The sequence below is a fragment of the Mesoplodon bidens genome, assembly GCF_964165515.1.
Source record: "Mesoplodon bidens genome assembly, chromosome: 2".
Classification (NCBI taxonomy): Eukaryota; Metazoa; Chordata; class Mammalia; order Artiodactyla; family Ziphiidae; genus Mesoplodon; species Mesoplodon bidens.
In genome coordinates, this window is record NC_138177.1 from 131575769 (window position 1) to 131592199 (window position 16431).

The following is a 16431-nucleotide window of genomic DNA, read 5'->3' on the forward strand; positions in this document are numbered from 1 at the left end:
TTCAGGAAATAAAAGTTTGGGGCAGGAAATTCTAAATAACCTTAAGCAAGAGTCACCTCACTGACCTCCATCTCCTCAGTTATTCAAGGAGGATAATGGTACCTGCTCTGCCCATCTTGTTTAGTTCACGAGAGAGAGGATGTTCACAAAAGAACCTCGGAAAATCTAAAACTGCTGCATAGTTGTTGGATGTTATGCTTACTGTTAACATTATAAAATACTTTCAAATTTCTCAGGACCCTAGCGGGGTAAGTTCTTCTTGTTATTCTTGGATTTTCAGTGAAATCATTATGAGGGTAAGATTACAAAAGGAACGAAGCTACTTTAGTACGAATGTAATGCTAGTCATTTCTCTGGCCGACATTTTTAGCAACAAGAGAAAGTAGGGCTCTCACCTGTCTGGCAAACAAAGGAGTCTATTCTGTACTTAGTCCGTATCAGATTATTCACAGAACGCCTTTGACTGTAAACGGGAGGTCTGGGACAAATCCCCCTGTAGGTCTGCAGGAGAACAAACTTCAAGAAGCTAAAATCCTTTAAACGTCGTCAAACTTGGCTCCTTCCGATTACAGTGAGGATATGCAAAACTAGCACAATGTCTTCTTGCCAAGTGAAATAATCAAGCAGAACACTATGTGGTCATGTTGGAAGTGACAGAAAACAAATTCAGGCCTATTGTAAGTCTTACTGATGACACGCTTCCTTTCCCACACAGCTCTCTGCATTTGGCCAGAAGGGGAGTCGGTGTCTGGCTCAAAAAACTTCATACAAAAACATTCCATAGGGGCTTCCCTGGTGGTGCTGTGGTATTAAGAATCCACCTGCCAACACAGGGGACACGGGTTTGAGCCCTGGTCCGGGAAGATCCCACATGCTGTGGAGCAACTAAGCCCGTGTGCCACAACTACTGAGCCTGAGCTCTAGAGCCCGTGAGCCACAATTACTAAGCCCATGTGCCACAACTACTGAAGCCCGTGTGCCTAGAGCCCGTGCTCTGCAATGAGAGGCCACTGCAATGAGCAGCCTGTGCAGTGCAATGAAGAGTAGCCCCTGCTCACCGCAACTAAAGAAAGCCTGCGCTCAGCAACAAAGACCCAACGCAGCCAAAAATAAATAAATAAATAAATTTAAAAAAATACTAAAACCCCCCAAAAAACAAAACATTCCACAGAACAACTAACCTTACTCATGGAAAATTAGAAAACTAACATTTGACCAACTCCTTTTTAATATCCTAGCATTTTTATTCTTCATTTTAACCCAGCACTTTGGGTTATCTTGAGTTCACAAACAGAGAAACTGAGGCTGAGAAAGGATAAATTTGCCAAAGCTAGGAAGTGGTGGAGTCAGGGCTGGAATGCGAGTCTGTCTTCGATGGCTCTGTGCTTTTTAAATTATACGGCTAATAAAAATTAAAATACTATATGGAATTGTTTTTCATCATTCTCCTTAAGATTCCAAGATTCCTTCTCAGTAAGGACTAATATCTAGTGGGAACTATACTATTAAAAAGAATCACATAAGAACAATAGACATTATCCTTACTATTCACTTTAAAGGGTAATGGACACTTCCGAGGCACTGCAAAGAAAACTGGCTGAAAATTAGAATGGGGAAGATTTTTAATACTTTGGAATAACTGTTTAAAAGTTAAATGCACATATTTAGTTACATCAAGTTAAATACTTGGGATTTTTTGAAACCAACAATTTAGTCCAGACCACATGATTAATTTCCTTTTAAAAATCAACAATTTGGTATCACAGTTCACATCTGACATTCCTATTTTATTTTTACAATGATATTCAATACTTTGATTAGTAATTAAATATAATGGGGAAAAAAATACTTCTTTCTTCTCCTGGGGCTTAAAGCAAGGTAAACACAATTTCTCATTCAAGAGGTACTTTTATGAAGTGAAACATATCTGGGATATTACTTTGAGTTAAAACACGAAAGTGCTCAGACCTTAAATCTGGCAAAGGTGGGAAGGAGTCTTACAGAACCTTAGAATTCAAATGAAATTAAACAAGTTGAATTATGATCTTGTCTGAAAAAAATTTTAAAACCATAGAAAACAAACAGGAATAGCCACCATTTATTATCTGAAAACTACAAAATAAGCAGGTCTGTGGCAGATAGGGGCCTGCATTGGTGATATTTAGGCGTATACCTGGAAGCCGAAGGAGTAAAGGTGGTAATTAGCCCTTCAGTTGGCATGCTGGGCCCAGCCATTCCCTCTCTTGACTTAATAATGGAAATACTAAGTAGATGATCTATTGCCTTATGTATTCTCAAACGAATTCTTTAAAAGACTCTGAATAGCCCATATACAGTGATTAACATTTTTCTCTTTGGAAAATGTTTTAACCACATTAAGTTAGGAGCAGTAACTCATTTGTGAGCTCTTGAGAAAAAACCTTAGCAACTAGAATCCACACGAGTTCACTAAAAGTTTCTTTAAATCTCAGGGCCTCAGTTTTCTCCTCTATAAGAGGAAAGAGTTGGGCTAAACTTTTGTTTTTAATCAAAAACAAATTTTTAATTATGGTAAAAAACACATAACAAAATTTAACGTCCTAACCATTTTTAAGTGTACATTTCAGTAGTGTGAAGTATAGTCACACTGTTGTACAGATCTCCAGAAGTTTTTCATTTTGCAAAACTGAAACTCCATACTCATTGAACAGCAACTCTCCATTTCCCCCTTCACCAAGACCCTGGCAACCACCATTCTACTTTTTGGTTCTAGGAATTTGACTACTTTAGATACCTCATATAAGTGGAATCATAGTATTTGTCTTTTTGTTGGCTTGTTTCACTCAGTATAATCTCCTCAAGGTTCATCCATGTTGTTACATGTGACAAGACTTCCTTCTTTTTTAAGGCTGAATAATGCTCCATTGTACGTGTACACCACATTTTTTTTAATCCATTCGTCCACTGGTGGGCATGTGGCTTGCTTCCTACTCTCGGCTATTGTGAATAATGCTGCAATGAACGTGGGTGTGCAAATATCTTTTTGAGATCCTGCTTTCAATTCTTTTAGTTGTATACCCAGAAGTGGGATTGCTGGATCATATGGTAATTCTATTTTTTACTTTTTGAGAAATATCCATACTGTTTTCTATAGTAGCTACAACGTTTTGCCTTCCTACCTACAGTGCAAAATGGTTCTAATTTCTCCACATCTTTGCTAACATTTGCTATGTTCTATTTTTTGATAGTGGCCATCTTAATGGGTATGAGGTGAGATCTTATTGTAGCTTTGATTTCTTTAATTACTTTAATCTTTATAAGTGATGTTGAGCATATTCTTATATGCTTGTTGTCCATTTGTATATCATCTTTGGAGGAATGTCTATTTAAGTCCTTTGCCCACTTTTCAGTTGAGCTGATTTTTTAAGTTCCAAAATCCAATAAGTTTTATAAAATTAAATATCTTTCATCTTTGATAGGATTATTTTGGAGTGGTAGACCAAACACAGTTAAACTTTAGCAAAGCATTTGACCAGGTGATGCATGATATCCTTATGGACAAAAGATGGAGGGCTAGATAATAATATCAATAGATGTTTGTACTTCACCACATGGCTGTACCCTAACAGTGTTAATTAGCAAAACAACATCAAATTATAGAAGGCTATCCTTGAGAGAACCTGCCTGTTCAACATTGTCATCAACTACTTGATGGTGATATGTTTATCAAACTTGAAAATGGCCTGAACTAGGAAAGATACCTAATTGACTATAGAAATAAAATTTTAGAGATTCATACACAACAGGCTAAAATAATGACCCTTAAACCAACAGCTGAAATTTTACAAATAAATATGATAGCTTGGAGTTAGGTTAAAGACCTTGCTTAGAGAAGTCCATGATTCAGCAAATCTACTAAATAATTTTTGAGGTAACCAAATTAAAGACAAATGAACAAACAAAAGAAGACTAATAAGTTTTAGTGAAGACTTGAAGGCTCAGTTGGACCCAACAACAGCATGATGAAATTGCTCAAAAAATTTTCATAGATGGCATTATAGCAATGGAATACCCTTCATTGGCAGGACTGAGTCATGGTCAAGAACATCATGGTCCTCTTCTGGTCAGTTCTGGTTAAAAGACATCAAAAGTTTTCTACTCTAAGAGTCATGTTTTTAAGAAGGACTTTGAAGGAGCAAGAAACATCCAGAGGAGGAGGAGGAGGAGGAGGATGGGTAAGGAAAGGTGGGAAGAGCTACAAGCTCTTTAGACCAAAGAAAAAAATCGAATGAAGGATGCAATAGATGTCTTCAAATTTGGATGAGAAATGACACAAGAGGCTAAAAACCGGATCTAGTAAATACACTTGTTCCTTACTAGGCTTTTTCCCCCCCAGTCTGAATTAGTGGCTCACATTAAAAAAAAAAATTCAGGAGATTTCACATACAAGTTTTAGTTTCTGGCATACAAAGGCAGATTTTGAGCGGGGGGAGCCACCCCATAATCACTTTGGTGTAGAGAGACATCCCTGTCTCTGGAGGTCTCTGGCATGTTCAAGCAGAGGCTGGTTGACTTCTACGTTCCTCTCAAGGTTCTCTGATCTTATAAACTGAATTGACTGATATACCTTATTTAGACCCCTACTGAACTTCGGACTCTCTTACGAAGCAATTGATTTAAAGCCAGTGATGAATATTTTCCCTGAGTGTCCTCAGCTCACCAGATCCAGTCTTAGTCCTTTTTTATCCAGCTCTATGCTGAGGCTGACCTCTATGTACAGGAGTAATGGACTCTGGCTTCCAGTTAGGTCCAGCTGATAGGAGGCATTGGTATGATAAGAAGAACCCCAGGACAAGAAGAGAGAGTAGGGTTGGTGTGTTCTGCATCCCTCCACCAAAGGTCACAGCACACACTGGGCAGCCCTCTCTTCAGCCTCAGCTGTACTCTATGGGGAGGGGTAACCGATCATTCCCTTGACTCTCCAGGCCTAGAATGGTAATGCTTCCCACTCCTGATAGCCCCAGGTCCTGTACCTCATTGGTTTATCCCAACTCTGCCAACACCTTTAAAAACAATCTCTTTATAAAATTCTTAGTCTATTTGCCTGTGCCTTTTGTTTCCTGCCAGAATCTTGACTGATGCAAAGCCGGTAACAACAATCATTGTGGTGTTATAGCAGAATTCTGTCACCAAAAGTCCAAGATGACGAGGAGCACTTCCTATTGGCATGGTAGTGGGCCCAAAGAGTTAAGGGCTTCCAAAAGCTTATTGCTAGAGTAGCTGACACACTGTGTAAATGACTCAATGCATACTGGGGACAATAAAAAAACTTTTGAGAGAAAATTATTTCATGGTGAAAAATGTTTGTGGAACATGACTCAGTTATAAGTTTTTGGTAACTATTGTTCTTTACTTTGTCGAAAATATATAAAGACTGGAGACCAAAGTACATCTTGAAAATCTCTGTAGCACAAAAATAACTCTTTCGGAAAACTTCAGACTATACAAAGCAGTACTCTATTCCTTCCTCCTACCTCCTTCCCCCCTCCCCACCATCCAATTCACTGTAATGTTCAATTTTGGTTTGAAGAAATGGCTGAAAGACAAATTGCCTTACAACAGGTCTTCTGTGAAATATGGGAGAAGGCTGCTGACAGAGTGAGTTAAAAACTGCAATGTTCGCAATCTGGAAAACATCTGCCTTGCCCCAAACTGTAAACCACCACGATAGAGAAAATGGTTTGTGACAAAGCAGAACCCAGGGCGGGTGTTTGTAAGGTTATGGGACAAGTCAGGGCTATTCAGGCACAGAACTGGGCAACATGCCCTTTGGCAAACCGTTGCAAGGCAGGGACTTAAAAGGAAATACAAAAGCAACAGGCCAGGTATGAAAACTCCAAATTGAGCCAAATGGTTCACCACTTTCTTATCAATGGGTACTCTTCAGTGAAGCTGGTTTAGGTGTAAAAACAACACAGTAAGTCCCCTACATACGAACGTGTTCCGTTCTGAGAGCACGTTCTTAAGTCCAATTTGTACATAAGTCCAACCAAGTTAGCTTAGGTACCCAACTAACACAATCGGCTATATAGTACTGTACTGTAATAGGTTTATAATACTTTTCACACAAATAATATATTAAAAACAAACACAGAAAATAAAGAAAACATTTTTAATCTTACAGTACCTTGAAAAGTACAGTAGTACAGTTCAACAGCTGGCATCCAGGGGCTGGCATCGAGTGAACAGGCAAGAAGAGTTACTGACTGGAGGAGGGAGAGGAGGTGGGAGATGGTAGAGCTGAAGGATCGTCAGCGATAGGAGACGGAGGGCAAGCTGCAATTTCACTCACGCCCGACGCTGATGGAACGCGAGTTTGCATCTTTGAAAGTTCGCAACCTGAAGGTTCGTATGTAAGGGACTTACTCTACTGCTGTTTGGAAGATCTGGTTGTTTGGTAGATGGAGAAACCTTTAATTAGAGGTGAATCAGACATGCTGGCCTGGCTAGTGGAAGAACTGTGGCTCAGGACTTATCTAGAGTGAAATAAAGGGCCAAGGTTTGAATATGAAAACAGGAAGGTAATCAAGGTTCCGCCTCCCCATACAATTCAAGAAAGAAACAAATAGGGCATCTCAATTAGTTGGGGAGACAGACAGAATATAAGCTATGTGGTAGAATACGGACAAGGGCAAATGGCTAGGTCATTGCAAAAGGAGCTCCCAAAGAAACAGATATTTTCCACGGTTCTCCACTCAGGGCTGCACAGAAAAGCAATGATAAGGGCTACAGTGAAGCTGTGAAGCTGGGAGGTGTGCCTAGGTGCCAGCTGGAAAGAAGACGGGCAAACGTTTCGTTTTCAACTTTGTTTCCACCCAGCCCAGCCCACAGTATTTGGCTTGGGAGGTGGCCACAGTGACTAGAGGTGGCAGCATAGTGAATGAAGGTTTGCAGGCAGGATCTCAGGGAAGATGGCCAACTCTGAGGACTGGGGACCTGGGGCGGCCAGGAAGGGAGGAGAACTAGGACTTAATGGGAAAAGGACAAACGCTGTGAGGCCTGGGTGGAGCGGCCGGGGGACCTAGTCCCTAACAGGCTGAGGCTAAGTAGAGCACCCTGGGGTCTCCGAGTAGTTGTCTTGTGGCTGGGGGCTCCATTCCTGCATCTGTGCAGCTTCAGATAAGAAAATCAAAGACCTAGAGAGCTCATAAGGATCAAAGGGAAGAGGAAAATTATAAAGGAATGTTTATTCCTCTGAATAAGCTAGAATGTGTCCTTTAAGTAGTTGTAGCATGGTGGACAGAGGCCGGACCTTGAGTCCTGTGGATCTGATCTTGGCTTTAGTAAAAATCACATTGTCTCAGCTTCTCCATCAGTAAAATGGAGGAGATACCTTTAACATGTGGTCATTATGAGGGTTAGCTCAGCACATTTTAATGAGCATCAGCTAAGTCATAGGCCAGATGCTGCTGTAAAGAACTTAGCACAGTGTTCAACCAACAGCGGACATCATGGCACAAACAGAAAAGCACATAACAGCACATATTAACGCTGGGAACTGTAAGACAGTGCTTAATGTGATTTGTACTTTTTTCATCTGATTCTTCCGCTAGATTGTAAGCTACACGAGGGCGTGGCTTGTTAGCAAAATCTAAAGTGTAGTAGAAGTTCAACACATATTGGTTTCAGTAAGTGAATGAATAAATAATAACCATTCTAATTGCTGGATGCCTGGGATAGGAAAGAAAAGACAGGGAATATGAGAGGTCAAGTCTGGCTCAAACTATCTTTTGTTCTTTAGCTTTTCCCAGGCACTGCCTGGGCACATGCACACAGCCCTCACTGAGCCAATTCCCAGAATTCCCAGCAGACATATTTGGTTGTGTTTAATTTTATGTTCTGTCTTAGAGTAAAAGTTCACAGATAAAACAATCTGGGGCAGACTGTTCTCAAGTGCCTTTATTCTAGAAAGTACAACAAATGCTCACATTCTGCATTTAATTAGGTCTATACTTCTTTTAGCCTTACTTAGTTGAAATGAAAACAAAAGATATCAGTAGGAAAATGAGAAACCCCATGGAGATTTTGAAACCTCCTTAACTTTGACTTAACAAAGAATGCAGGAACATTCCCATGAGACTCCATCCCATTTGAGAGGAAGGAGGAAAAGAACTCATTTCAGACATGCCCCACAGCTTACACCTCATTATAAGATGCAAACTTATCCTCAGTATCTCTATCAATCTATTTATCATCTATCTATCCATCCATCTACCTACCTACCTATTTGTATATATAAACACACGAATACTCACACACATATATAAATCATAGAATTTACAAGACTGGCTATAGCTCTGAGTCCTGGGTCTACTTCTTATTAACCATGTGGCCTTGGACAAGTTCTTTAACCTATGTCTCATTTTTCTCTTCTTGGGTAGGATAAAACTCAACTCATACAGTTATAGAACTATTATATATGAGATAATGCATAAAAAACTCTTTGCATAGTGGCTTTTTGTAAGCACTCAGTAAATGTTAACTGTTGTTGAATATTGTTATTCTATAGTCTAAATTGTATAATTTATACAGTATATACAATATGCTATATTCTACAGTCTAAATTGTATAATTCTTATTCAGTCTCAGGGTTCCCCAAACCTGGCACTACTGGTGCTCTGGGCTGGATAATTCTTTGTGAGGGCTGTTCCGTGCACTCTGGGATGTTTAGCAGCATCCCTGGCCTCTACACAATAGATGCCAGTAGCATCCCCCAACCCCACCCAGCTGCGATGACCAAAATATCTCTAGATATTGCCAAATGCACCCTGGAAGGCAAAACTTTCCCTGTTTGAGAACCACTGGTACAGAACAAACAGCAGTGAGTGGCCCTAGGGATAGGAGACCTGGTTTCTGTTAAGTAATTTGTGTTCTCGGGTCAGTCCTACCACTTCCCTGGGCCTTGGTTGTCTCATATGTTAAAGCAGGGCAGGAAATTCCTGCTTTATCTTTTATGATTTTTGTAAGGATGAAATGAGAAAAAAAATCAAATGCTCTAATGAAATGTTATAAAAGTAGGATTCTAGTATGATTATTTTGTTAGAGATGGGCTATCAAGGGGCAATTACAAGAAGCCTTGCCTTGGAGCAACAGTTGATGCCGACCTGCTCTCTTCTTTATTTCATACCCTGGGGAGCCGCTGGCCTCTCAGCAGCTTCTTATTGATCACATGTCAAGGATTCCCTGTTCCTTTAATGGATGTATTTGTGGCTTGGCCTGAAGAATTCAAAAGGAACTGTTTTCTTTCCAAATGAAATGAAAATTTCTTTTTAAAAAAAGTATTATTGTAAGTGGTGAAAACTGGCTTGTTATCTGCAGATTTAACTTTCATCTAAACTTATCCCTCATATGACTAGAATTAACCAGTCCTCAGAATTATGCAGATTGATATTCAGAAATAAATATCTTAGGGTTTCCAACATCACTGTACTGATTAATACTATAATAAGATACTGAGCAATACTATGATGGAATTCTTCATCAGCAAGGGAACATATTTAGATGTCGTATCATGTTATGGGACTCAGTATACTGAAATCCAGGGTTGAGCCTATTGTCACTCTTTTATTTATTTCTGAAAAATCTTTAAATGGGAAACAGCAGAGTGTCTGGGGAAAGAGTGCAAGCTTTGAGTTTGGTCAGAGCTATGTGCAAATAGACGAGGGTTCAAGGTCCAATCCCATGAGTTGTCTCATTTAGACTAGTCCTTTAACCCTTCTGAACCTTGGTGGAATATGTTAATAACATCTATCCCATAGCGTGGTGATGAGTTTTAAATGGAGACGAAGATGTAAAGCACAAAGCACCGTGCAGGCACATGGTAGGTAATATAGGTGGTCATTCTTTCTGTGTCCACAGTCCGAAAGACTGTTCAAGGGTTTCTTTCATCTTTTGGAGAGTGTGTTTGTCTGACTGCTTTAGGAACACCGTTGAAATGGAAAGCAATACTTTTTTTAGGTATCATTTCGAATCTTGACTTAAACTCATTATAATAAAGCTTGAATCCGATTATCAACAAATCTTCCAGCTTATGAGCAAATTATCACCCTACTTCTTTATTTTTTATTTTTATTTTATTTTTTAAAATTGCTTTCAAGCATAGTTGATTTACAATGTTGTGTTAATTTCTGCTCTAGAGCAAAGTGACTCAGATATACATATCTTGGTATACATTCTTTTTCATAGGGTATTGAATATAGTTCCCGGTGCTACAGAGTAGGACCTTGTTGTTTATCCAACCCTATGTATACTAGTTTGCATCTGCTAATCCCGAACTCCCAATTCTTCCCCCCATTCCCCTCCTCCTTGGCAACCACAAGTCTGTTCTCTATGTCTGATATCTCCCTACTTCTGATGAGGATTATAGTTGGAAATTAAGGGTCAGAAGTCACCTAAAGGACAACGGTGTTCACCCAGAGTCGAGTAAACAATGTGTTTCTTCCTTAAAATAATTCATTTGGTTTCCTTAAGGACACACATCAGTCTCCTGAGACAGCACAGTGAAGTAGCAGGAAGATGAGTTTGGAGTGACTAGCGGGGTGACTCTGTTGCTCTCTGAGCCTCTGTTTCTTCCTTGGCAGCATAGGGTTAAGAATACCTGTCACAACGTGAGGGTATTCTTAACCCTCTTAACCCCCTTATCATAAATAAAGCCTCTGAAACTCTAAGAATGATGCCTGGCACATGGGATATGCTCAGTAAGTATTGCTTTTATCCCTGGCTCTCTTGCAAATCTTCACACCTACCTGGTGTAGGAGAAGGGATGGGGCAACTAAGTAAATGATTATAAATCTACATTTTATTTTATTCCTTTCCTATTAATGTTGAATATAGCATGTGGGAAAAGTCATAAATTTTAAGTGCAAACCATTTAAAAAATACAGGATAATTTGCTTTGATGTTTCCAATGGTGGCTCTGGAAGAGTTAACTTCATAATTTGTTCTTTATGCTGCATATGAAGGCATTTTAAAGCCCAGCGACACAAAAAGGGTCTGTTTACCTCTTTCTCAAACTGAGTATGTTTAACCATCTATAAAACCATTTTGCAGGAAAAGATACCATGGTAACAGGTAACATGTAAGAATGAAACTGTAGTATAATAGTTTCCAAAATTTTTATCTCTAAGGGTTCTTTTAATATTTTTATTACTTTTTCCTAATGACCTCTGTAGTATGTTTTAGCTTCCTCTTCTTTACTCCACAGCATTTGTGCTAACTTCTACCATATCACACATACTGCATTGCGATTGTAACATGAATCGTATTTTCTTCCTTTTTCACCCTCCCGACTCCATAGTGGGCTCAAACAATATTTGCTAAACTGAGAGCAAGCATTCCTTTATATGTGAAGACTACATACTAATTATAATAAATTCCTCTTTATATATTGACTATATAATAATTACACTAGAAAATATTTATTAAACATTTATTATCTTCCAGACATTGTAGAGTTTTCCAGGTATCAACTCATTTATTCTCTCAAAAAACCCTGGATGTATATCATTATTAGCTCCATTTTACTTGGTGTGGCTTTCCTGTGACATCCTGACTCTCCCACTATGCCTGGGAAACTCAGGTGACATTATAGGTAGAACTAGGATCAGGAAGTTGAATCAGTTCCAGAATAGTCTGAAACTCCAGGTATCAGCAGCATTTGCATTCTCTTTCTCCTACCTTCCAAACATTTTCTAGAAAAAGGAACAAACTGATTCAGAAACTTCATTTTCTTTCTATACTTCTGCAGTATAAAAGGATGACGCAAAGGACACAGTTTATCCACAGGTTGCCTTGGATCACTGAGTAATGGCTATAGATTCATCCTCCCTTGTGGGTGTTCTCAAGGACACAGGGAAAACAGTTCTCTTTCTGCTTCCAATACACCTGTTGTGCTAAAAAAGGCACCCTTGGACACGGACCATCTTGGGTAACACATTTCACTACATGAATGATGGTGATAAGCTATACTTCTGGAGAGACGGTGCCTGTTAGACTCACTAACACAATGGCTGCAGGGATAGAAGCAGTTTCCTCCTTGAGAGTGTGCTTTGGTACCCTAAAACGTGTTTTATGTCAATGCAGCAAGGTTTATCTATCCTAGAAACAGTTTGAGATCAAACAAACACTATCAATCTCCTTTGCCCCCTTACACGATTCTCCTAAGGGAAGGGGCATGGAGTGGGGATCTTTTAAAGTGACTGAATCCTTTAAAGGCAATGACGGTATTTACCACATGCTGGGATGTCGCACAGGTCAGACTTATAGTTTTCATCCAAGGTGAAGCACCAGGGAGCTTCCTTTTGATTCCCTGGGTTGCGGCAGTAGGAGTGCCCTCCGTTCAGCTCCGGGAAGCGGAGGGCGGTGAAGGTGTGTGTGTGTGGGTACTGGGAATTCCACGGCTGGCACTGGCGCCCTGATTTGGTCACACTGACAGTTCCCCGGTAGTCCACACCTGTGCTGTTATAGCACTTGTGATCTGAAATACACAGAAGAAGAGCCCAAACTGTGAGAGAGAAGCAGAGGAGGTGCTGGAGCTCCCGGCCAGCAGTTTCTGGAGGGAGGACGTGCGATTACCCTCACGGCCGAGGCTTCCCTGATGGGACACAGAGCCGGCCTTGCAGTGACACTCCTGGGAGGATTTACAGCTTATGCTTCAGGAAGAAAACCAGTCCTCCACAAGTATTTTTGATATTGAACACAGAAAAGAATCAGAACTGGGGTGGGACCTGGGGGCACAGGAGTCATTTCCTAGTGAATGGTGCAGGGACTGTTTTTTTCCATTTCTGCACATGAGTCCTGTAATAAAGAATCTAGTTCTCAGAAAATGTTAGTTAGCAGCAGGGCACTATGGATTTCTGACAGGGGTTAGGGCCATGGCCATGCCAGCGCACATGGGAAATGCACAGAAAAACGGTCTTTTGTTTCATGGAGGTGAGACAAAGGAGGATGGAGGTAAGCCTCCACATACATATTTTTTAAATTGTGGCACAATACACATATCATACAATTTACCATTAGTGCATTTAGAACATTCAAAATGTTGTGCAACCTTCACCTCTATCTCATCCTAGAACACTTATGTTATCCCCCAAAGAAACTCTATGCTCCTTAAGCAATCACTGCCCACTCTCCCCTTCCCCCTGCCCCTGGCAACCATTAATCTGCTTTCTATCTCTCTGGAGATGTCTACTCTGGATATTTCATATAAATGGACTCATACAATGGTGTCTGGCTTCCTTCTATGACAGTATTTTCAAGGTTCATGCCATGTTATAGCATGTAACAGGATTTTACTCCTTTTCATGGTTGAATAATATTTCATTATGTGGATATACCACAATGTATTTATCTAATCACCTACTGATGGACATCTGGGCTGTTTCCACCTTTTAGCTGTGGTGAATAGAGCTGTTATGAACCTTTCTGTACAAGTTTTTGTTTGAACACCTGTTTTCAATTCTTTCAGGTATATAGCCAGGAGTGGCATTGCTGGGATGAAACTGTGGCAAACTATGGCAATTCTATTTTTAAGTTATTAAGGAACCAGAAACCATATTTTAAAATTATCATCATCATGCAACTCCTTGAAGATAGGCACTGCATCTAATCCACCGCTGAATGCTCAGCCCCACACAGTATTTGGCCCATTGGAAGGTAATCTATCAACACGAATCATTACCAGGGATCAAGATCCAGTTTTCATGGGGTTGCTGGCCCCCGAGGCAGCACAGAAGGTCAGGGGCTACCACTTACTTTTATTTATAGGATCCGCCATGGGAATTCCAATCCGGATACAATTTGCAGCTTCGGGGCTCTCTGGCTGGGGGAGATCTTCACAGTTTGGCAGTTTCAGCCTCATTAGAATCATGGGATTTGATCTCGCAAAAATGTATTCTGTTTGACACAGGACATTTTCCAGGATTTCACATTCATCGCGACACAAGTCCCGGGGCTTTGGGACAGATGAGGTTTCATCACAGTACGGGAAGGCGTAGTGGCACAGGGAAGGAATGGCGAACTGAGAACACTTATCAGACAAGTGACTGGAGGTGCCGATCATGGTGAAGGCAGCTGGAAAACAAACACAATTATTAACTCCCAGGGGCAGGGTTTATCTCTCCCGGTTATCGAGTCAACAGATATCAGATGTAAACACACACTGGAAAGAATCTGCTGTGCTCAAACAGACAAGGCCAAGAGAAGGAGATTCATTTCAGATGTCTAAGCAGCTTACTTTCACTGGCTTGAAAAAAATAATTTTGACTACAAAGTTAAAAAAACAGGATTAAGTTACATATGTACCGTTTCCTAATAAAAAGAATTAATTAGGTTAAAGTACAATATATTTTTCATTTTTACTACAAAGCAACAGAACTTTGTGTTTCATCCGGTACTTTTTATTAGTTTTGTGAGGCTTCTAAAACATTTGACAGCTGCAGGGCAGAACTTGCTTTATGCAGTGACTGAGCCCGATCACAGGATTTAGTTCTGTGTCTTGCCTCTGAGTTGCTGGATGACTTTGGGTAACTTGTTTAACTTCTTTGTGGCTTGAATACTTTCTATTCCATCTTCTGAAAATGAGGCAACTCATCTGGAAGTTCTCAAAGCGCACAACTCAGTTGTTCCAGTGTGTATTATAGAATATTAGTGGTCACTTAGCCTAACCACTTACCCCTGTACAAAAAGAGCACTAGCCTTTGCATAGCTCTACTGACAAGGAGTTTATACTCACAAGGCAGCCGAAGAGGTTGTTAGTACACTGTTTCACAAAGTATGTTCCTCAGAACATTAATTCTGTAGGATGTTAAAAGTGTTTGAGAAGTTGGGGTTCCTTAACAAAACAAGTTTGGGAAATGCTGTGTTAAAAAAGTTAAATGGATTTTTTAAAAATGTTAATACTTTCCAGTAAGCTGATGTCCATTGAAAATGTCCAAGAGACGATTAATATAATTGGGTGACCAAATATTTATATCAGAACTCCCAGTTATTTTTGTGAATACTTAGTAAAAAGTATGTTCAAATGTTCTTTTACTAGGTTGAAATGTTTCTTCAATAGCCCCTCCCCAACAGTCCTGCTTCTGCTCTGGAATTTCACAGAGACTTTCATCTTGAAAGCCTGAAGCCTTTCGCAATGGGCAAATACATCTTCCTACAGTTGCTTCTTCGGGTTAAATAGCTCCCCTGGCCCTCTCTTAGCTCCTTCAAAGTCCTCACGGGACATAGTTTCTGGACTGTTGGCTGTTCTGTGTGCCTACCTTGGGTTTGTTCTTGCCTCTCTTAGATCCTAGAGTTGCCAGATAAACTACAAAGGACCCAGTTACACGTGAATTTCAGATAAACATTTGGGACATACTCATACTAAAAAATTATCAAATGTAACTGGGTGTCTTGTATTTTTCCGTGCTAAAGCTGGCAACCTTATTAGAATTTCAGAAAGGCCATTTTAATGTGTTGCCAGGGTACAGGGCACAGAGGCATAATAACTACACTAATGGGAGAGGCACAGGCGGCCGCAACCACCAGAACTAGGTGTACGAAATCGTGCAAGGTGGCCGACACTATGTACCTCACGTGCGCTAGGTAGTGCTTCACTATTAGATTTCCATGAAAAAGATACTTTCAATTCAGGAAAGTGAAGGGGTAAAATAGAGAAAGCTAGAGCAGGAATAGACTTATGATCATCCTGCCTCTTCGCTCACTTCACAGGGAAAGAAAGAGATTTCCATGGAGAGTAGAGACTTTCCCCAAAGTCACAGTAATGGCGATATTGGGATTAGCATCCAGAATTCTGAACTCTAAATTCATCTGCTTTCAGTCGACACAACGTTGCTTCCAAACAGTAAGCTCTGTGAGGGCAGAAACGTACCTGGCTGATTCCCCACAGCCTCACATCCCCAGTGCCCAGCCCAGGTCCTGGTATGCCAAAGGCACCCAATAATATTTATTGAGTGTTTGAATGAATGTGAGACTTCTCAAAGCCTCCTTTTCCTCTAAGGGCAAACTTCAATAAATTATTCTAATGTAAATTCCAGAGCAGAGATTGCATCTCCTGCTTCTTTATGGCCCTGCTCCTAACCCCTATGCTTAGCCTAATCCTTTGTCAAGAGAAGAGCTCAATGAAACTTCTGGTGAGAAAAATTGTTATGCAAGGTATGAATATAATTTCATTGCTACCTACCTGTGATCTGATTTTCTATTTCCCCTTGCATATGCAGAGACTCCATATAGACAGTGCGGTTGCCAATAAATCTTGCACACGCAATCCCTCTGTACGGCTGACAGAATCCATCTTCTTCGTACTCATCTCTAAAAACAGAGCGCAGACATTAGAGGGTGCAGTACACACTCGCAGTTGGCTCTGACTGCGCGATGCCCCAGACAGTCACTAGGGGG

At 40.4% G+C, this 16431-nt stretch overlaps 1 protein-coding gene across 3 annotated transcripts in view; it reads right to left on the minus strand.

Annotated features, from left to right (window-relative positions):
• ROR1 (receptor tyrosine kinase like orphan receptor 1) overlaps window positions 1-16431 on the minus strand; it is a gene marked incomplete at its 5' end in the record, with an annotated part of 414976 nt that overhangs the window by 22389 nt on the left and 376156 nt on the right. The window contains 4 exons of one of the 3 annotated variants that reach the window (XM_081217102.1): window positions 7967-9255; window positions 12269-12514; window positions 13792-14109; window positions 16217-16344. In XM_081217102.1, coding sequence (XP_081073228.1) covers window positions 9212-9255; window positions 12269-12514; window positions 13792-14109; window positions 16217-16344 — 736 coding nt within the window. In that variant the 3' untranslated portion in view covers window positions 7967-9211. The other 2 variants (XM_081217101.1, XM_081217100.1) reach the window with 2 other exon arrangements.